General features: G+C 47.3%; 1 protein-coding gene across 7 annotated transcripts in view; it reads left to right on the forward strand.

The window, feature by feature from the left end:
- The window catches only part of DAB1 (DAB adaptor protein 1), a 1,141,681-nt gene that overhangs the window by 1,054,912 nt on the left and 66,264 nt on the right, over window positions 1-20,505 (forward strand). For 6 of the 7 annotated variants that reach the window (XM_032302343.1, XM_032302347.1, XM_032302348.1 and 3 more), the window contains 3 exons: window positions 17,819-17,950; window positions 18,583-18,702; window positions 19,204-19,242. In XM_032302343.1, the coding sequence (XP_032158234.1) occupies window positions 17,819-17,950; window positions 18,583-18,702; window positions 19,204-19,242 (291 nt within the window). The remainder of the gene's footprint in view (window positions 1-17,818; window positions 17,951-18,582; window positions 18,703-19,203; window positions 19,243-20,505) is intronic. The other variant, XM_032302349.1, reaches the window with a different exon arrangement.

Below are 20,505 nucleotides of genomic sequence, written 5' to 3' on the forward strand. Positions count from 1 at the left end.
CCTTAAGGCAAGCCTGACCCGGAGCAAGGCCCGAGCCCTTCTCCATTCTGTGAAGGCTGAGGGGGGTGAAGAAGCTGCAGAAGGAAGGTTGGAAGCAGCAGAGGTGGGTTCGTGAGGTTTAGGGAAAGAAGCCGCCTCCATAACGTAGAAGGACAAGGTGAAGCAGCCAGTGCCCGTGTAGACACTGCAGCAGGTGATCCGGAAGCTTTAGCTTGGATCATTCGTGAAGGTGGATGCACTGAAAAACAGATATTCAGTGTAGACGGAGCAGCCTTCTGTCGGGGAAGATGCCGTGTGAGACGTCCACAGCTGCAGAGAAGTCCGCGCCTGGCCTCAAAGCCTCAAAGGCCGGGCTGACTCGCGTGGGGGGGGGCTCATGCAGCTCGTGACTTTATGTTAAAGCCGGTGCCCATTTGCCATTCATAAAGCCCCAGGACCCTCAAGAATTTTGCTAAATCTATACTTTAGTGTTCTGTAAACAGAACAACAAAGCCTAGATGACAGCATACTTGTTTACAAGATGGTTTACTGAGTATTTTAAGCCTCCTATTGAGACCTCCTCAGAAAAAAAGATTCCTTTCAAAATATTCCTGCTCACTGACAGTAGTACATCTGGTCACCCAAGAGCCCTGAGGGAGACAGACGAGGTATGTGTTCGAATCCCTCTGACACAGCATCTGTTCTGCAGCCCATGGATCATGGAGTCATTCCAGCCTTCTGATTAAGAAATTCAGTTCATGGGGCACCTGGGTGGGTGGGTTAAGTCTCTGCCTTTAGCTCAAGTTATGATCCTAGGGTTCTGGGATCGAGCCCCACATTGGGCTCTCTGCTCAGCGGGGAGCCTGCTTACCCCTCCTCATTCTCTGCCTGCCTCTCTGCCTACTTGTGATTTCCGTCTGTCAAATAAATAAAATCTTTAAAAAAAAAAAAAGAAAGAAAGAAATTCAGTTCATAAAGCTGTCACTGCCATAGTGATTCCTCTGGTGGCTCTGGGAAAAGTGAAATAAAAAACTTCCAGAAAGGATTCACCATCCCTAGAATCCGTGATTCATGGGAAGAGGTCAGGATAGCAACATGAGCAGGAGTTTGGAAGAAGTTGGTTCCAGCCCTCATGGGTGACTCAGAGGCGTCAGGACGTCAGGGAGGAAGTGACTGCAGATGGGGCGGAAGGAGCAAGAGAACGGGAAGCGGAGGCTGAAGGTGGGACTGCGCGGCTGCCCTCTCAGGGCAAAACTTGAGGGTGAGCAGTTGCTTCTTACAGATGAACAAAGAAGGTGGTTTCCTGGGAGGGAATCTACTCCCGGTGAAGATGTCGTGAAGGTGATTGAAATGACACCAGAGGATTCGCAACATCACAGAAACTTGGTTCATGTAGCAGCAGCAGGGTCTCAGAGAACTGACTCCTATTTTGAAGGAAGTTCTACTGTGGGTAAAATGCTATTAAACAGCATCGCCTGCTACCGAGAAATCGTTCGTGGAAGGAAGAGTCAGTCGATGCAGCCAACTTGCCGGTGGTCTAATTCTAACTGCCGCAGCCACTCCAGCCTTCAGCCATCACCACCCTGATCAGTCGGCAGCCATCGGCATCGAGGCAGGACCTTCCCCCAGTGAAAAGATTGTGACTCGCGGAAAGCTCAGATGATGGTTAATATTCTTTAGCAATAAAGTCCTTTTTAATGAAGGTATGTGCATTGTCCTTTTAGACATTCTGTTATCGCACACTTAATAGATCGCTATATAACTTTTATATGCCCTGGGAAGCCAAAAATTCATTTGACTCGCTTTATTGTGTTAATCGCCTTATTGTGGTGGTCTGAAACGGAACCTGCACTATTTCCTAGATATGTCTGTATGTTAGTATTTAAGTCTCTTAGGCGAAGGTTGAAGCTTTGCCAAGAAGAGGCCACATCAGGGGAACCTGGCTGGTGTTTGGTGAGGAGGACTGTCGTTGGTGCGTGTCACTTTCTGTCACTGGTCTGTGTGATCCCTGTGCCCGCTCTGCTGGGCAGGCAAGCCACTGGCATTTAGTCAGGTTCATGAAGGGGCACCCAGAGACGTTAAAGCTAGGTGTGTCAATATTAGGTTGTTGCAAACAGGCATCACAGGTGTTCTGCACACAGGGACAGCAGACGAGAGGCTCGGGAGGCGGTCGGGATGGAGAGCTAACCCAGCTGGGAAAGGCAAGCTGTGGGGCATCCCAGGAGCAAGGGCTTCAGTGCCACATCCCTGAGTCTTAGTTGATGAACCTCCACACTTGTGCCCTGGTCTGTCTGTCCTTTGCATTGCACTGGGAAGTTGCTCTAGAAAACATGCACAAAAGGGAGATACAGAAGACCTCACACCCAAACCTCTGAACACCCGGCCTTAGAACCCCTCACCATCTTTTGAGGTTCCCTGATTCTGCTCTGGCATTTGTGCCTTGGAATGTGTTCCGCTTGCTACCTTGTAACTCCACATCTTTTGTGAATTTGCCCCCATGCCTCCTCCTCCTGGCAGCCTGCCCTCATTGCGTGCTTCCTTAGTATCTCCCTCCCTCTGAGAGTGTGTCACCCCCCACACGATCGTCTTTAGCACCTGGCTGTACCCTCCACACCACGTGTTCTGGCAGGACAGGGACTGCCTGGCCGTGTATGTGCATTTCCTACGCCCCGTGTCTCCATGGGCCCAGCGCACCATAGGCCTTCAGTGACTGCTCTCAGAAAGGACAATGGAGGCAGGAATCCAGATGGCTCAGCTCTGCGCCCAGCCTGCTTTCTGGCCCTCCCAGATCCCCTGTCCTTGACACCTGCCAAGCACCTGACAGGTCCCCCTGCAGTGTTCCCAGTGGCCCTCTGAGACAGCAGCTCACAAATGGAGCCCCCAAGGTCTAGTGCAGGAGTAGGACTTCCCTAGGGTCATGCAGGAGAGGAAAGAGGCAGAGCCAGGGAATGATTTAGAATCTGCCGCTGACACACACACACCATGCTGTAGATGACATAAAGCTATCAGGTAGGAAAAATGCCGCAGTTTCCCAAAGCTACCAGCATGGCTAAGGGAACAAAGGCACATCACCATGACCACTGCCACCACTAGCACTCTCATTCAGTGTTTCATAAAACCAAATCCCTGTCCTCTGGTGCCAGGGAGATTTGAGTGAACTTCGAGTCAAGCATTATGGGCCAGGGAGCAGGGATTGTGGGGGGAGGCTGGTGGAAGGGGCCCATCTATGGCCCTTAGACATTTTGCCAGACCATGTCCAGTCCAGAAAGCCCAGGGCAGCAAGTGGTTGACCAGGTAGAGTCGAAGTCTTGCCAGGGCCCTGTTCGTGGTCCCTGCCCGATGGCTGCCAGCTGGGGGAATCTGCTTGGCTTGCTGTCCTTCCCTAGCCTGAAGGAGGACTCAGTCTGCAACTGGCTGATGGCTGAAATTCACAGCAGAGTTGAGTAGAAAGGAGCTGACAGTTCTGGGCACCCCAGCTTTTTAAAGTGGCCTTCAGGGTCCTGCATCCCTTCACCCCTGCCTACTTTTCTCGTGCTTTTGCTCTCTGTGTCGTACTTCCCAGCCTATTGATCCCAAACTGATCATAGTTCCCTCCCCATCACGTGCTGTTTTATGGCTTCACGTCTCTTTGTTATCCATCAGGACGGAACATCATAATACCAACCACTGCCACCACCCCCCCGCCCCCAGTCACTAATTTTTACCTAGTCAGGCTCCTACTAATCATTGTCAACTCAGGCCAATTCCAACCCTGTTCTTACTTCCATGACGGCATGGACACACTACTTACTCATTCATTCCGCAGATCATCCCTGAGCCCCCAGTAAGTATCAGACTCTTTGCCCAGTGCTGGGGATGAATGGATGAGCCGGGAACTGACATGGGGACTGCTCTCCTAGTCTTCACTGTCTAGATGTCTTAGGTATATCACATTAACCAAGTAATCCTGAAAGTGAAGGGGTTATTCTAGACTGTGGTATTATGGGTTAAGAAGAAAGGGAGTGTGTTTTTGTTTTTGTTTTTTTAAACATTAAATAAAGACACCTGACTCCCTGTCTTGCCAGAGACAAGGAGCTCCTCAAGGGCAAGGATCTTGCCAGCTCTATCATTATGTCCCCAGCACCCAGCACAGCACCTGACACAGTTTCTGGCTCCAGGGAGATGCCCATTGCTGGAATTGAGTCATGGAGATGAGTCAGAGCTGGGCCAGCAGCTCGTGGTATTTGATGCAGGAAGCACTGAGTCACAGAGCCAGGGCTCCCTACATCCACTCTCACTTGTGTGCAGCTGTCTCCAAGTCTAGCACACAGACACATGCCAGAAGGCAGGGGAAGAAAGGATAAGTGAGCTGAGAGCTGGGCAGAACCCGATGCTCACAGCTCTTAAGGAGACACCTGAGGGACTAAAATGGGCATGAGCTTGGCCATCCCACCGACTTCTTGGCCAGCTCTGAACCTCACCGTCGATTGCACACTGATTGGGCAAGTTGCTTCATCCCTCTGAGCCCTAGTTTTCTCATCTCAGCAGGAAAATGACAGAGCCAAGGGTTAGAAATGTATTAATTCATGTCAATTTCCCCCCTAAAATTTTAAGGTGTGTTGAAGGAGCCAGCTGCCGGGGTGGTGCCCGGTGCATTTCCAATGAAGGGGGCAATTTTGTACTAATTTCTTTTCCTGACTGCTCATTCTCCAAGGCAACAGCCTAACAAGTCAGGGGACCAATTAGTGTTAGAGAACCAACTGATCCTGGTACTCAGGGAGCTCAGCCCACCACCTCAGTAGTTTGGCGGTGTATTTGGGGAGATGCTGCACAGTACCTTCTCATAATTGGGAAATAATTGGACAGGTGCTGCTGTAACTTGCACAGCGGTGCACTACCCTCAGCTCCTGTTTTAAGTAGCAAGGCCTCGCAGCAACAGGAGACCTGAAGGGCTCGCTCTCCTGCATAGAAAAGCATGAGCAAAGCTAGCAGGAACCAGGCCTGCCCCCTCATTCTACAGATGGGAAAATGAAGGCTTACGGAGGGAGCAGATGGGGCTGGACACCGAAGATTTTGTTGTTTCACCCCTGTATTCTCTTGGCAAACCCCTCAGACACAACGGTCTGGAGAAGGCTGGCTGTATTCCTTCCCTAGGGCAGCTGCAACAAATAACCATAGCTGAGAGGCTTATGCAACAGAAATGAATTGTCTCATTGCTCAAGAATCTGCAAGTCCAAGATCAAGATTTTGACAAGGTGGATTCCTTGTGAGGACTCTGGCAGAGGATCCATCCCAGGCGCATCTTCTAGCTTCTGGTGGTTTGCTAACAATCTTTGATGTCCCCTGGCTTTTAGACACATCACCCCAATCTCTGACTTCATACTTTCAGGGTCTTCCTCCTATGCACGTGTCCAGATTTCCCCTTTTCCCACTGCTCAGCCATATTGAATCAGAGGCACACTATTCTAATATTACCTAATTTTAGGTAATTACACCTGTAGGGGGTGCCTGGGTGGCACAGTCAGTTAAGCGTCATGCCTGAGGTCATGATCTTGGGGTCCTGGGATTGAGCCCCATGTTGGGCTCTGTGCTCAGCGGGGAGTCTACTTCTCCCTTTCCCTCTGCCTCCTCCCCCTGCTCATGCTTTCTCTTTCTCAAATAAAGAAAAAAAAATCTTTTTAAAAAATGAAAGTAATTATGCCTGTAATAACACCATTCCCCTGTAAAGCCATGTTCTGCAGTCCCAAAGTTTAGGACTTAACCATGAATTCTGGGAGGACACAATTCAGCATGTAAGAATGACAAGCAAGTTGGATCACAGAATCTTGGAGCTGGAGAGGAAGCACCATTTCTGAAGTATCACTAGGCACTGGGTTGGGATACTAGGAATTTCAGCAGAATGATCTATTTTAGTTCTCTCACCCAGTCTAATTGCGTTCTGGATGAGCGTGCCACGGTTCAGAGAAGCGAGGTGATCTGGCCCAGTTGGCACAAACAGTCCATGACAGATCTAGATTTCAGAGGCCGACCTGGGGCTGTCCAAACTCATGTGTTGCTTCAGCACCCGAGTGTCTTTGTAAAATGGATCTTAGAAACCATAGGCACCACCACCACCACCAGTTACCCACCTCAACTTGCAAACAAAGGTGCCAGGACCTGAAATCCAGCTGTCTCACTCCGAATCCAGTGTTCTTTCCATTGGCTGCACTGTATTTAGTCAATGCCCTTTTTGTAAGTTTCTGTCTGGCATGCAGGACTTCATTGTGACCAAAGCAGAGGTTAATTTCAGATTGGTTATAACACAAAAAGTAATTTTCCATTAAATATAATGACCTCGTTTCTGCAGTGACTTGTAGCAAAACACGCTGTTTCATTTCCATTCATCCGTCCTCATTTACCTACTTGCTACGATAATTTTACACCATAAGCTAAAATGTTGAAATCATCGGTTATATTACTAAACACCTACAATGGTTATTAGGCTTCTTCATGCAGAAAGAAACAGAAATAAAAATAAGAATTTTAGGAGAATGAGCATATGAGCAGTTAAAGTACTTTCAAAGCTGTATTCGGTGCACAGAGGCTGTGGGGCCTGGAGCCATACCTAGCAGTAATCTAGGGTTGGTCTGCCTTATCTGCAGGGAGACCTGGGGTTAGTTATGTTGGATCTGTTATCAAAGGAACGAGACTGAGACAAAGTGAAACTTACGCAAAGCCTTATTCTATGCCAAGCATTGGAAGTTAGATTGACCGGCCAGAGGAACGAGACTGAGACCAAGTGAAAGTCATGTAAAGCTTTATTCTATGCCAAGCATTAGAAGTCAGGCCGACTGGCCAGGGCCATCTCAAAGAGAGCGACCCCCCTTGGTCTTACAGGCTAGTTTTTATAGGGCACAACCCCAGACCTCTACGTATGTGGCTTTGGCTGACTGGATGTCTTTTACCTGTCTGGCCTTATTTTAGGTGTGTGTTGTAGCAACGGTTACCTGGAACCGATATCACTAACTGCTGAGGCATTTATTAAACAACAAAATGGCTACCTAGGCAACATGGAGTCACTCTGGCTAAGCAGGGCCAGGCAGTCCCTAGGGGTTTAACAGGTTTTAACGTGGAATTGGCCCCAACAAGTTACACAATCTCTCTGTGTCTCAGTGACTTCTGCAGCAAATGGGAAGAAATGATATGGAAGGTAGTTGTACGGAGTGGAGTAAAGGAAACTTGCATACATAGGGTGCCCCGGCATGGTGCCTAGCACAGAGAAAGCACTCAGAATGGAACCTTTTCTCTTTAATATAATGAAAATAAAATCTGAATTCTTATGCATACTCTTCTAAGTTTTCTTCCCCCAGAGTTTCAGAAGTATAAATTGTGCCCATATTTCTCCAACCGGAACTTTTAAGAGTGTTGTTGTTGAAAATGGAGGTAGTGGTTGGTGTTTGTTTATGCTGGCCATGGCAATTCAGGGAGCAAAGGGAGCTGACTTGTGGGAAACTGGTGGTGGGGGTGGTGGTGGTGGTACATATGGCTTCTAAGATCCATTTTACAAAGACACTTTGGTGTTGAAGCAACACATGATTTTGGACAGCCATAGGTCAGCCTCAGAAATCTCAAATTGTAAGCACTTCAGAGCACGCTAAAAGACCTCTTATGTTTTGGACCCGTGGTTGCTTGGGGCAGACTTGATAGAAGCATTTTGTCTGCAGCCTACTTTAAGTGAAGCTCTTGAAACGATCAGTGCCTTAGTTTCTCCTGTTCTCAGAGAAAGGAAGAGAGAGTGGGAGGGAGAGAAAGAGGCACGCTAGGATCTTGTCACGCTAGGATCTAGGTCTCCGACATCCCATCATGAAAACGTTCAAGCAAACAGAATGTTTCACCTCTTGCCATATTTGCTTTTTCGGACCCTCTCCCTAGAGAGGTTAGAGAGCAACAGATGACTAGATAGCTAGGTAATGAGTCACCACAGTATAGGTGTGCTTATTGCTCCTGGACCCTTTCGGCAAACGGTGGTAGGAGTCTGGTTTTAAAGTGTTGTATTCATATTGACATTTCCAAATTCACATTTAAAATTATCAGGTTATTTCCTAACTTTTCTATTTGTACCTCCTTTTTCTTTCACTGAAAGGCTTGCTTTCTAGTAATGGTGTTTTTCTGTATTTGTTTTATCCTAATACGTGCCCAAAGCAAATTCAAAATTGCACTTCTAGTATTAAGGACTACTATTAACCAGGCAGAGACTTGAGTGTCGGTGAGACTTGCTTAAAGCCCAAGTATGAAGAGTCTGCCATCTACCCGATAAACCATTAGATACTTCAGGTGATCTTCCTCATTTCCTCCCTATGAAGGAGTGAGCATTCCCATTTTACAGGTGAAGAAACTGAGGCTCAGGGAGGTAGGGTGACTTGCCCGTGGCCACGAAGCCAAGATTCAGATCCCACCCTCACCCTACACGCCTTTTGGAAATGGGAACAGGGACAGCACAATGTGCAAACCACTCTGCGTCTTTAGCGGACGAGGAGACCCTTCCCTTCCACACGTACCCCTCGGCTGGCTTTTGAGAGCCCAGACCGTTCCTTGGTCATTCCAGAGTGCCTAGTCCCAAAGGGCTTTGGGGGATCAATGTGGATCGACTAACAGAGGACAGCAAGTCCAAGGCGCCACCAATGGTAACTATGGGGAAGCCCCATCTTTAGTCATGGGATGCTGGAATCTGGTGGAACCTTAGGGTCAGGAAACTCGTGTTTCACACGGAAGCCAGTTTTCCTGTTTCAGGTGGTTTTCATGTCTCTGGAGCGGAAATCTATGTTGTCGCTTTGGTGATTGCTAACTAATGAGGCACACCTGGCTCCACTTTGTCTGATAGACAAATTTAGGCCCAAATCATAGGTCTAGGATGCTCTCAGCTGGTTAACTAGCTCATCTCCCTATTTTTAGGCAAGGACTTTACTCACATCTTTCTGGAGCCACATGTTTATTTTTTGAGGGTGTGTGTGTGTGTGCTAGTTTTTATTTAAATTCTAGTTAGTTAACATACTGTATGATATTAGTTACAGGCGTACCTTATAGCGATTCAACACTTCCTCGCGGCACCTGGGACTCATCACAGCAAGTGCCCCCCCTTAATCCCCATCACCTTTTTAAACCACCCCCCAGCCACCCACCTCCCATCTGGAAACCACCCGTTCGTCCTCTACAGTTAAGAGTCTGTGTCTTGGTTTGCCTCTGTCTCTTGTATTCCCCTTTGCTCATTTGTTTTGTTTCTTAAATTCACACCTGAGTGAAATCATAGGGTCTTTCTCTTCCTCCGACTAACTGACTTCACCCTAGCATTTATCCACATTGTTGCGAACGACAAGATTTCATTCTTTTTACGGCTGAGTAATAGTCCATTGTTTATAGACGGTACCTTCTCTTTCCATTCATCAAGGAATGACCCTTGAGCGGCTTCCATAATCTGGCTATCGTGGCTAGTGCAGAGCTGTGTGTTTATCACATACGTTATGAGAGCTCCTAAGAAGCTGTGTGTCACAGCTGTTATAAAACTTTTTTTAAAAAGGAATTAAAGAAGTGTCCAGAGCAAAATAGGACATAAGTACTTACTGAAAACCACCTCCTCATTTTAACAGCTAAGGAAGGAAAGCCTTGGTGAGGAAGACAGTCCTAGAGCCATTTCGTTTGAGCGGGGGGGCTCAGGGAGAGAACTTGGACTCTGGATCCATCCTGCTGACGGACTCATTCATTCAAATGATTCATTTAACACTATGTGCCGACAGGCTCATAGAGACAGGAAGTAGAAGGTGGTTGCCAGGGGCTGGGGAAGGAGAGGAGTGGGGTAGTGTTTAATGGTACAAACGGTCAGCTTGGGAAGACGGTCAGCTTGGGAAGTCTAGAGATGGATAAGGCGGTGCCGCGCGTTGGGACTATACTGAATGCTGAAGAACCGGACACTTAAAAATGATTGCAACGGTCAATTGATGTTATGTCTGCTTCACCACCATAAAGAGTATATATGTACTGCTTGCTTGCTGCGTGTCAGGCACTGTGTTTGATGCTCAGAATAAGGAGAGGGAAAGAAGATACTGGTTCCACTACCACGGAGCCGTTAGGTGTGTGTTTCCGTATCCAGATGACACATGCCATGACTGCCCCCCATGGAAAAGTCCAGGAAGCCAAGAGGACTTAGAGCATAGGAAGTGGGTCCACACTGCGAAGTCAGGGAAGCTTTAGAGGAGAACAGATTTATCTATGCTGAGGTGTGAAGGGAGGAGAAGGAGTCGAGCCCTGTAGGCGGACGGAGTGGCCGGTGCACAACCTTGAGGCGGGAGGGTGGTGCTTGTGAGAGTCTGCGTGATGGGCAGGGTGATGGGAAGCAAAGGGGGGGCTGTGGTGAGAGACCCTGGGGAGGTAGACCAAAGCCCTGGCAAAGATTTTGTTCTTTATCTCAAGAGCCATGGGCAACCTTTGATGTGGTTTCAGTTTGAGGCAGCCTTGATCAGATTTGCCAATTTTCTCTCAGCCCCTTCATCTGTGGTGGGACGATTAGAGCAGAAAGCAGCAGAAGAGGACAGCTGGGGACAGAGGCTACTGCCCTGATCGAGGCTGGAAGTAGCAGCCGCGACCTGGTTCTGATAGTGGAGAGGGCAAGGAATGGACTGAGTGAATGGTATTGGGGGATGTGCTTGACAAGTCGTGGCTGCGGGGCAGAGGCCGGTGGGCTCAGGATGACTCTAGAAACGTACAGATGGCATTGCACGCATTGTTCCCTGAGTCCAAGTCAGAAAGAAGCATCTTACGTTCTGTCTTCATTTTAATACTTAACTAATATTTCATTACATACCGAATGCTTTGTACTTGGTACATTACATGCTTATGTAATTGGTATAATTTTTTAAAATTAATATAAATAAGCAAAACGTCAGATTCTAAAAATTACTGTAGTAATTCCACCACTCGAGACAACACCCGTGAAGATGGTGCTGGGTGTACTTCTAGACTTTTTATACACATACGTAGATAGGCATATTTTTTCCAAAAATAGTATCACGTTAACCATACTGTTTTGTAATTTTTTTTTAATTCAGTGGGATGTTGTGAGTATGTTTCCATGCCAAAAATGCATACATTCCCCAGATGATTTCCAGTGACCGCGTATTACTACATCGTTCAGCACAAAGCAGCTCCTACAACCAGTCAGCGCTCAGCATTTCGAGTATTTCTAATTTTTCACAATTTGAACAGCCCTGCAGGGAATATCCTGTGTCCAAGCCTTTGCCCTACACATGTCTTACGTTATTTACAGATAATTGAATCCCTAGGAGAAGAATCACGGGTCAAAGTTTATGCATGTCTTTAAGGCTTTGAAATATACAGCCATTCTGCCCTCCAGAAAAGTTGCACCAAATCACACTCCCACAAATAATAAAAATAACCATAATGGCCAACATCTACACAGCCCTTACTACATGCCTCGCACTGTTGCAAGCCCTTTCCATCTCCTAAGTCATCAATCCTCCTAACAGGACTGTGAGAGAGTTATTATTATGACTCCCATTGAACACTTAGAAAACCAGTGCTTCCCTACACTTCTGTCTACACTGGGTATTTCTTTTTTTTTTTTTTCCCCCCATTCTAGTGGAGAGGCTATGACATCTCATTTATATCTGGTATGTTTTATATGAATTAATTTAATATTTCCAACAACCTTTACGTTTCTCTGTCGTTCTTCATATCCTATGAAAAAAAGAAAAGAAAACCCGGAACGTCAGAATGAGCTGCCCAGAGCTACCCAACTGGGAAATGATAATGCTTCGATTCTGGCTCCAGAGTTCACAGCCTTCCCTCTGCTATCACGCTGCCTCTTCGGCTAGAGACTAGGGTATTTGGAAACGTGCTTTTCGCCCTTGAATAAAACCTTCCAGAAGATTTCAGGATGGGAACTCAAGGAAGAATTCACTCTGACCGGCTCTGTGCAGCGTTGGATGATGGGGTGCTCGGAGGGCGGCACAGAGGTTGCTTCCCAGCCTCGTTGGCACTGCGATGCAGCAAACGCATCCAAAAATATGTTAGAAAAGAGAAAGGCCTTTATAATGAGCCTGGGCCTGCCTTTGTCTTGTGAGGTTTTAACTACTGTAATTGCCTGTAGTGTGAAGTAGTGTATTTTTCATGCATCTATTTTTATTCTGTGTCTCTCTGCGTATCTGCTTTTTTGTTTTGTTTTGTTTTTCTGTTAACTCACTTGAATCCTGGTGGGTAGTCCTCCTGTGAATAGTATGGCCTCGGGGAAGCGTGTACTCCCATGCACGCACACGCACACACACGCAAGTACTATGAAGGCGAAATGGGATGGAATTTATTCTTTAAAAGAAAAGCAAGCGGCAAAGTCTGAGCAGACGACTTTGCAATCCATACTGTATTTAATTGGTTGTATTGAACCATACTGCAAATTAAGTCTCCTCTGTAATTTACCCTGTCAAATGGTAACCCTCCAAACAATTTGATACCTCATTTAAACATTGGTAAATGGCTCATGGAGATGATAAGGGGGAAAAAAAAAGATTTAATGATGAGTAGATAAGAAAGCCTCCATTCCCAGACGAATCCTCTGCGAGGATGTCATGAATTGACCCATGCCATCATTCCCTGTGCATTTATTGAGCAACTACCTTGTGCAGAACATTCCTTCAGTTAGCTTGGTTCTTCCTTCCTTCCTTCTTACACTCTTCAAATGCAGTGACAGTGTTATGAGCCCGGATGAGACCATGAAGGTAACATCCCCAAAGGAGAGAGGAAACAGGTGGGCAGATACGTTCTCTAGGTGTCCTGTTCTCAGGCCCTAGAACTAAACCTTTGCAAGTTTAGTTCTTTCTGCCTAGAATGGCCTTCCCCCTCTTTCCTGGGAACTTCCCCTTCCCCTTCCCCTTAGAGATTCAGTTCAAGCCCAGCTCCTATGTCAAGTCTCCCCTGATGTCCTTCCCTGTCCCTGCACCAAGCCAGTGTCACACCCCATGCACGCCTTTAATATAAGCTCGTCTTACTGTCTCATGGTTGTTGGTTTCTTTGCCTACCTGTTCTATGTGATTGCAAGGTCCTCCAGGCAGGGCCTGCGTTGTGATCCCTGGGTGGGTACAGTGTCAAGCAGGAGACGGGGCACCTATCCGCTACTCAGTAAGGACACACGGTTTGAATAACTAGATGAAGGGGTGAACAGGAAGCAAAATGAATACATGTGAGGCATCCTGAATAGAGGAGCAAATACGGTGCCATGAGCGCTAGGGACAGGAATCATCATGGAGGGAAAGGGGGGGGGGGGTCAGGGAAGGTTCCTCGGACGAGGACGCTATTAGAGCTCGGCTTCGAGCCTGTTGTATGAGTTAGTCACAAGGAGTCACAAAAGCACGGGTGAGGGGATGTAGAGGGGCGTTGGCAGAGAAAACATTGTGAACGGTGGGACGGACATGGGGGACATACAGAACCCAGAGGGGCAGTCCTCAGACTGTCCACAGCCTGGGTCACCGGAAGTTCAATGGTGGGAGGAAGGTCAGACGGGACCGAGGGGGCTCATCTGCAGTCTGTCTTCAGAATTCTTCAGTAACAGCTCTCATGCCCAGAATAATGAGGAGGGTTCACAATGGGAGAAATGGACAAAGCTGTGGCAGACAAATACTGGATTATTAAACACTGTTTCTAAAGCCAAATACCTGCTTTGATTTTTTGTAGTACTTCAGTATCTAGACCGTTTTACTAACACCATAAAAACAACAACAACAACAAAACCCCACAAAGCTGCTTTCCAAAGGAAGCATGGAAGGATGACCAGACTCTGCCTTTCCTCTACCCACCCCTCCCCTTCTGGTCCAGTATTCTTTCCCCATTGCAGAACAACTCATGCTGCCCCAGGAGGTCCCCGCAGAAACCCTCCTGGGATGAGGCGGTCTTCATTTTCCACGCCTTTCCACGCTCTTCCCACGCCCCTTGCGGCGCCTTTCCAGCCTGACGGCTCAGCGGAAACCACAGACCGCCACAAGCTCCCAAGTGCTCGCTCTCAGAACGTGCTGTCTTGACCTTTTTCTTTGAGATCCTTAAAGCTAAGTGTCCTTTAACCCAAACCTTCTGATTTATGACCCTCTCTGACCTCCAAAATGTGCCAGAAGCCAGAACGACTCTGGCTTCTGCCTCCTGGCCAGCTGTGCTCCTTCCTTGTCCCAGCCTCTCAGGGATCACGGCTTCGTTGCTGGACTGGGAAGTCCAGAAGCTGAGGAATGGAGCCCCTTGATCCTACATCACCTTGCTTTCTCTGTTCAGTGGCTTGGCATCCTTTGTAGGGGGAGCAGGGGTTGCATTTAAGACTGGACCCGCGAGAACGCTCTGATCCTCAGTCTTTCCATAAACTCATTTGAACAATACGAGGTTCAGGGTTCCTCTGGCTTTGATGGTGCCAATAAAATCTGCTTGAAAACGTGGAGCAATTTTGAGCCTCAGTGAACAAATATTTGCAAGATTCTCCGGGTTGCAAGGATGAATGCCAGTAGTGCAACCATACAGGTTAGCCGAATTCGGACGTATCTGTACTATGTCTGCATAGTTGAGGTTGGAGAAAGCAGAGACATATCCCCTCAATGATTCTTCGTTTCCAAATAAATGAGCCACTTTCACAGTCATCCTTTTTAACATGTCATAAAATTAACTATGGGAAAAGATAATGTTACAGATATCTTTAGGCCCTTCAAGCATGCACAGAGCTACACTTGGCGAGGCAATATGAGGTATCATCAGGCGTTAAAAATGTTTTGATTTTAAAACACTTAATGAGGATTCCCGGATAAATTAATGCCCCTCCATCTGCTGTCTTGCATCGTAGGTGATATTTTATCCTTGCACGATCATCTCCAAATCTCATTCCACCAGGAAGACTTCTAATCACAGTTTAATTTTAGAGCAATATTCTACTTGGCAATCAATAAGCTTCTGTCGTCAAACTTTGATTTAATAGGAGATGCGGATAACATTGTCCACGTTACGCAGAGAGAGGAACACTTTCTGGAGAGAGGAGAGAGGGAGGGTGTCTATGTCTCCCACTTTCCCCTGCCACATACCATTCTAGTTCATAGAAGCCTATAAATCAGTACCCCGTGTTGCATGAATATTAGTCTCATCAGTTTTACATCATTAACACCATGAAGAAGCCACCGCCCTTTACGCAGCTTTCCTCCACCAGCGAAGTATGTCCTCTTAATAAAGGAAGAATAAATGGATTCTGAGTCTGTTACTAACAAACCTTTCCTTCCTCACCAACTTTATCTGGGTTGGGATTCATGAGAGTTATACGGTTGTCTTATGGCCGATTAGGGGCGAGGGTGGCCAGAGAGGGATACTGCCCTCCAAACATGATGTCCATTAGGCAGTGGGCAACATGACAAGGCAAGAACCCAAAGAGAGGGTCTCAAGAGTAGTCAGAGAGGTTAGTGAGGGATCAGAATCTAGAAGCTTAGGGTACAGCAGCAAATTCCATGGCTGAAATGATTCATGAGTTTAGAATCCTAGAAAGATGGGAGCACCTGGGATTCTAGCAGAATCCTAGAAAGATGACACCAGTCTAGAGACCTAGGAAGATGTTAGCAGTCAGCATTTCGGAAGGTCAGGGCCAGTGTCCAGAGCTAAGGTGCTGGCCAGCATGTACCCACTGACCCGAGAGGCTAGCCTTGTAGTTCAGGGTCCTAATGGCTAAAGGATCTGGGGTTAGCCTTCTGGAACATCTATTCCAGTGATTCCCACTACTTTTATAACTAAGTCCCTTTTGTGGTACATGTTTCCCTCCCTCCATGGAGTGGAAAAGTAAAGAAAATGGATTTATAGTCATTCGGTTTCCCATTTGAATTATTCAAACCCATAACTAAAACACTAAAGAGATTCCTCTCAAAGATGAACTAAGGAGTCCAACAGTAACCTGATGCAATTCTAAAATGAACTTGGCATTTTCATTTGCATGCACAACGGAATGTGTTGTCTTAGTTAAGGATAATTACACATTTCTGTTTCGCTTTTTGAAATGCTGAAAAGTGCTTAGGGCTTCTTTTTATTACCTCTCATGACCCAAGGAGATGTTGGGCTTTGGGTTAGGAGCCACTGATCTGGTACACACTTCTCATTGGATAGAAGAATTGACAAAGGTCCGGAGAGGTACAGTGAGTGCCTTCTGTTCACAAAGTGGCTAGAATTCAAGCCTTGTAATACCTAATATAATAATAATAATAATAATGATAATAAAAAGACCCCTTATATAAGGACTTGAAGCACATCATAAAATACCCAGCTGCTGATGTAAGCCTATACACAGGGTATTATTTACTGAGGATTGCTTTAAGAAGGTTTAATGCAGGAAGATGGTCACGAAGATGATCATCGCCAAGGATGGCCAGCATTATTTGTGGAGGCTTCGGCCATAAAGGCGGGAAGGTCAGTTTCAGAAGGTTTCCGAATTACTGGTCAACTATCCCAATTTACTCTTGAGTCCGCAGCTATGGGTCAAACACAGCACAAGTTTCAAGGATGACAGAGTTGAGGAAGATGGTGTCTGGTGGGGAAGACAGATAAGGAATCAGGCAAATCTATCAGAGAAGGAAGGGTTTTCAAAGCAAGATTATGGGGAGCTATGTGTGAGGAATCGGTTAGGAATTTGGGCATCAGTAGAGACTGAAGTTCTTTTTTTTTTTTTTTTAAGATTTTATTTATTTGTTTGACAGAAACACAGCGAGAGAGGGAACGCAAGCAGGGAAGTGGGAAGAGCAGGTCTCTCGCTGAGCAGGGAGCCGCCCCCCCCCCCAATCAAGTCCCAACATGGGGCTCAATCCCAGGACCCTGAGATCATGACCTGAGCCTAAGGCAGACGCTTAATGACTGAGCCACCCAGGTGCCTCAAGACTGAAGTCCTATGGAATTATATATTATTTCTGCGGGGAGAGGGAGAGCAGGCCTTGTTCAGGGGAGGTTTTGCAGAGGTGATGCTATTCAGATGTCTTTTTTTAAAGATTTTTATTTATTTATTTGAGAGACACAGAGAGAGAGAAAGAGGTGAGCAGAGGGAGAAGGAGAAGCAGATGCCTCAGCTGAGCTGGGAGCCCCAGGCAAGGCTCAATCCCAGGACCCTGGGATCACCACCTGAGCCAAAGACACCCGCTTAAACCACTGAGCCACCCTGGTGCCCCTCAAATACCCTTTCAAGGACCAGGATTCAAGTGCATGGATAGAAGAACGGGCATTGCCCACAGAGCAGCCAGACCCTGAGAAGTCTCAGAACGAAGGAAGTCCACCTGTAGCCCAGATGGTGACTCTGTATAAGATAGAAAAAGGTGTTCGTTCCTCAAGATACTCTGTCACCATCTCTCAACTAAGGGTTGCACCCGTAGGCATTGGCGGTCCCGTGACTTTGAACGCCCTCCCCCCCGCCCCAACTGCACTCTCTGCACAGGGCACTCCTCCTACACCGCATGCAGAGGTCCTGGTGCGGGAGTGTATTAAATATCCCGCCCGAGCTCCGACTGGGCTGTGTCCTGAAGCCAGCTGCAGTGGGGGGCCTGCCCCGCCGAATTGCGACGACAGGCCCCGGCAAGCCGGGAGGGAGCCACCACCACAGACGTGCCTTCAGCATATGAGCAGTCCTGTTTATCTCTCTGGTCACGGCACTGAGACCATGGAGGGAAGCCTCCATCTCTCAAGGGCAGGCGCGGCTCTTTTTCCTTCCATCTGGACCCAACAGCTTTCCCAAAGCCCTTCGGGCCTGTTCACACGTAGCAGAAACACATATCTTATTGATAACAGCTCGGAGGGAAAGTCCCGTGAAATATGCTCTTCCTTTTGTCTCCGACAGGCCCTTCAGCATCATCATGCTGTTCACGAAATTTCCTACATCGCAAAGGACATCACAGATCACCGGGCCTTTGGATACGTCTGCGGGAAGGAAGGGAATCACAGATTTGTTGCCATAAAAACAGCCCAGGCGGTGAGTATCCCCATCCGAGGAGGGCGCCTCTCCTCGTGGCTGTAGGGGACGGCGTGTCCGGTCATGCTGTGGGTCTTTGAAGGCCGCCTCTGATGTAGGACGAGGCCATGCTGATGCTCAGGCTCCCATCTCCAGAGCATAAATAGCCTCAGAGCAAGGAAACGGCGGGCTCAGGCCCCAACCGGTCTTCTTGTTGTTTTCCTAATGTGTATTTCGTAATGACTAATTATTTCCCTTTCTGACGAAGCTGGATGGAGGCACCACTATACAAATAAGTTTCCTTGTGTTCATAGCCTCGTTTAAAAAGAAAATAAGAGAAAACAAATAGCTGTTTTGCATAAGGCCTACCCTAATTTTATTGTATTCGAAATTACTAATAAATAAAAGCAATGCCTTTTATGCTTATGATTATTATGAATTTGCAAATATAATTAGTTGAAGAAATGAACTTTAGCCTAGATGCAATTTGCTAAACCAATATAAACAAGGTAGAATTAATTAAAGATGGAATGCTTTCAGTTTAATAGGAATAGGAAGGGCTGCGGGTTGTAGCAGGCAAAAAAACCAGGCCACTCAGGCTCAGGACTGTTCCCTTACTCATGTGCTTCATACCCCCTCCCCTTTTACTCCAGGCTGAACCTGTTATTCTGGACTTGAGAGATCTCTTTCAACTTATTTATGAATTGAAGCAAAGAGAAGAGTTGGAAAAAAAGGCACAAAAGGATAAGCAGTGCGAGCAAGCTGTGTATCAGGTATACCTGTGAATTTATCGGCGTGCCGGAGAAGACTGGGCCTTAAAATAAACAGATGTGAAAACTGACAGTCAGGGCTTGTCCTCCTGCTGCCAAGGAGAAATAAACAAAGATGAAAGGTTCCCGTGTAAATTACAGGCACCGAAAGCAAGCGGTTAGAGATGATCTTTTATTCTCTGAAATTCTGGACATGCGCGCGCGAGTGAAATTTTGAATTCCGAGGAAGATTTCGGGGCGGGTGGGGGGTGGTGGAGGAGAGAGAAGAGACACAATTGCCTTTTTTTTTTTTTTTTTTTTTTTGCTGTTGTTAAGGGTGGGGGTAGGGTGGCTGCAAGGGTTTTCATTTTTCCTCTGGGTTGTTTTCTACCTGAAATGACCCAGCAGCCTCTCCTCCCCAGAGCTGGTTTCTCGACTGTCCTGTAATTTCTGAATGCAATCTCATACCTCTCCCTTTATTTATATCCTCTGCTTTTCAACCTCCCTTGTCTCGCTCTGCTGTAGACAATTTTGGAAGAGGATGTTGAAGATCCTGTGTACCAGGTAATTTCTGAAAACCATCGGTGATTTTAGGATCAGGAGTGGCCAGGCCCGTGTTACAGACAGTTGGTCAGAGCCCTAAAGAGCACCCTGACCGCAGAGCCTGGAGAGGGACCAAGACTAGTTTCAAGGCTGAGGGCTGCTAACCCCTCGGGGGGTGGATTTCTATAGAAAATGAACAGAAGTTTCACTGGCCTCAGTTACATGGGATCTGGAGTTGCGCTTCTCCCTTCTTAACCCTGCGTTGGCCCCCTCCACAATCTATAAATATTTGATCCCAGAGCTGGATGTTTTCAGGAGTCTCCTGAATATTCCAAGGTCATGAGGAGGCTTCTCTGAGTTAGGAACCGGGGCTGGGGACTGAGTTTTGGCGACTTTGGGGTACAGGTGCAAAGGGCAGTTTGTATGTTTTGGGAAGGCTGTGGGGGTAAGTCTCTGGCCCCTCATGATGATGTTGGGAGGAGGGTAAGGGCGATCATAGAGACAGCCCGGCCCGCAGTCTTCCCTGAACTCTGCAAGGTTGCCACCCAGTGGGGCTGGAGAGATGACTTGTCTAGGATCCAAGTCTGTGCTCTGTATAAACAGACGCAGAAAGAAGGGAAGAGGAGGCCTCCCACCACCAACCCCAGCCGCTCCCCCACCCCCGCCTCGTGCTTGTTCCCAAGGAGAGAAAGGAGCCAATAAATGGAATTGTTGGGCGTAAAACCCTGAACTTGTATTTCTAACCGGACATACCTGGGTTATATGAAGGAGGAGTATCTAGCCTAAGTGGCTTTTAACAAAAGCCAAAGATGTACTTAACAGCAAGGCCTCAAGCTAGAACGCTGAGGGCAAGGATTTGTCTGGAATATGAGCTTGGCCCCTGCTAACGGACAGCACAGAGAATGAAGAATATCGCCCTGTTTGAAATGGCTCAGTCCTTTAGAGTCTAATACATGCACAGGGGAAAAAATACAACACTGATTTTCAATACTTAAAACGAAGGATGTAAAATCAGGTGATATATATGGAATGGGGGGATTTGGGGTTTCTAAGTACTTAAGGGCTGAGTTAGGATGTTGGTCTTGAGGGAAGAAAAGGGAGACAATCACTGTAACCCAGATTATGAAGCTGGGCCCCCAGATGTTCCTAGGAGACGTCATTTGCACTCAGCAGTGCGGCGCGCGCAGACATTACTGAGATCCAGTGTCCCTGAAGAAAGAGGCCACATCTCCAGAAAGATACGCAGGGGTCCCACGCCTTCGCTGCTGCTTGACGGGCCCTCAG

Source organism: Mustela erminea, chromosome 10 (assembly GCF_009829155.1).
Source record: "Mustela erminea isolate mMusErm1 chromosome 10, mMusErm1.Pri, whole genome shotgun sequence".
Classification (NCBI taxonomy): domain Eukaryota; kingdom Metazoa; phylum Chordata; class Mammalia; order Carnivora; family Mustelidae; genus Mustela; species Mustela erminea.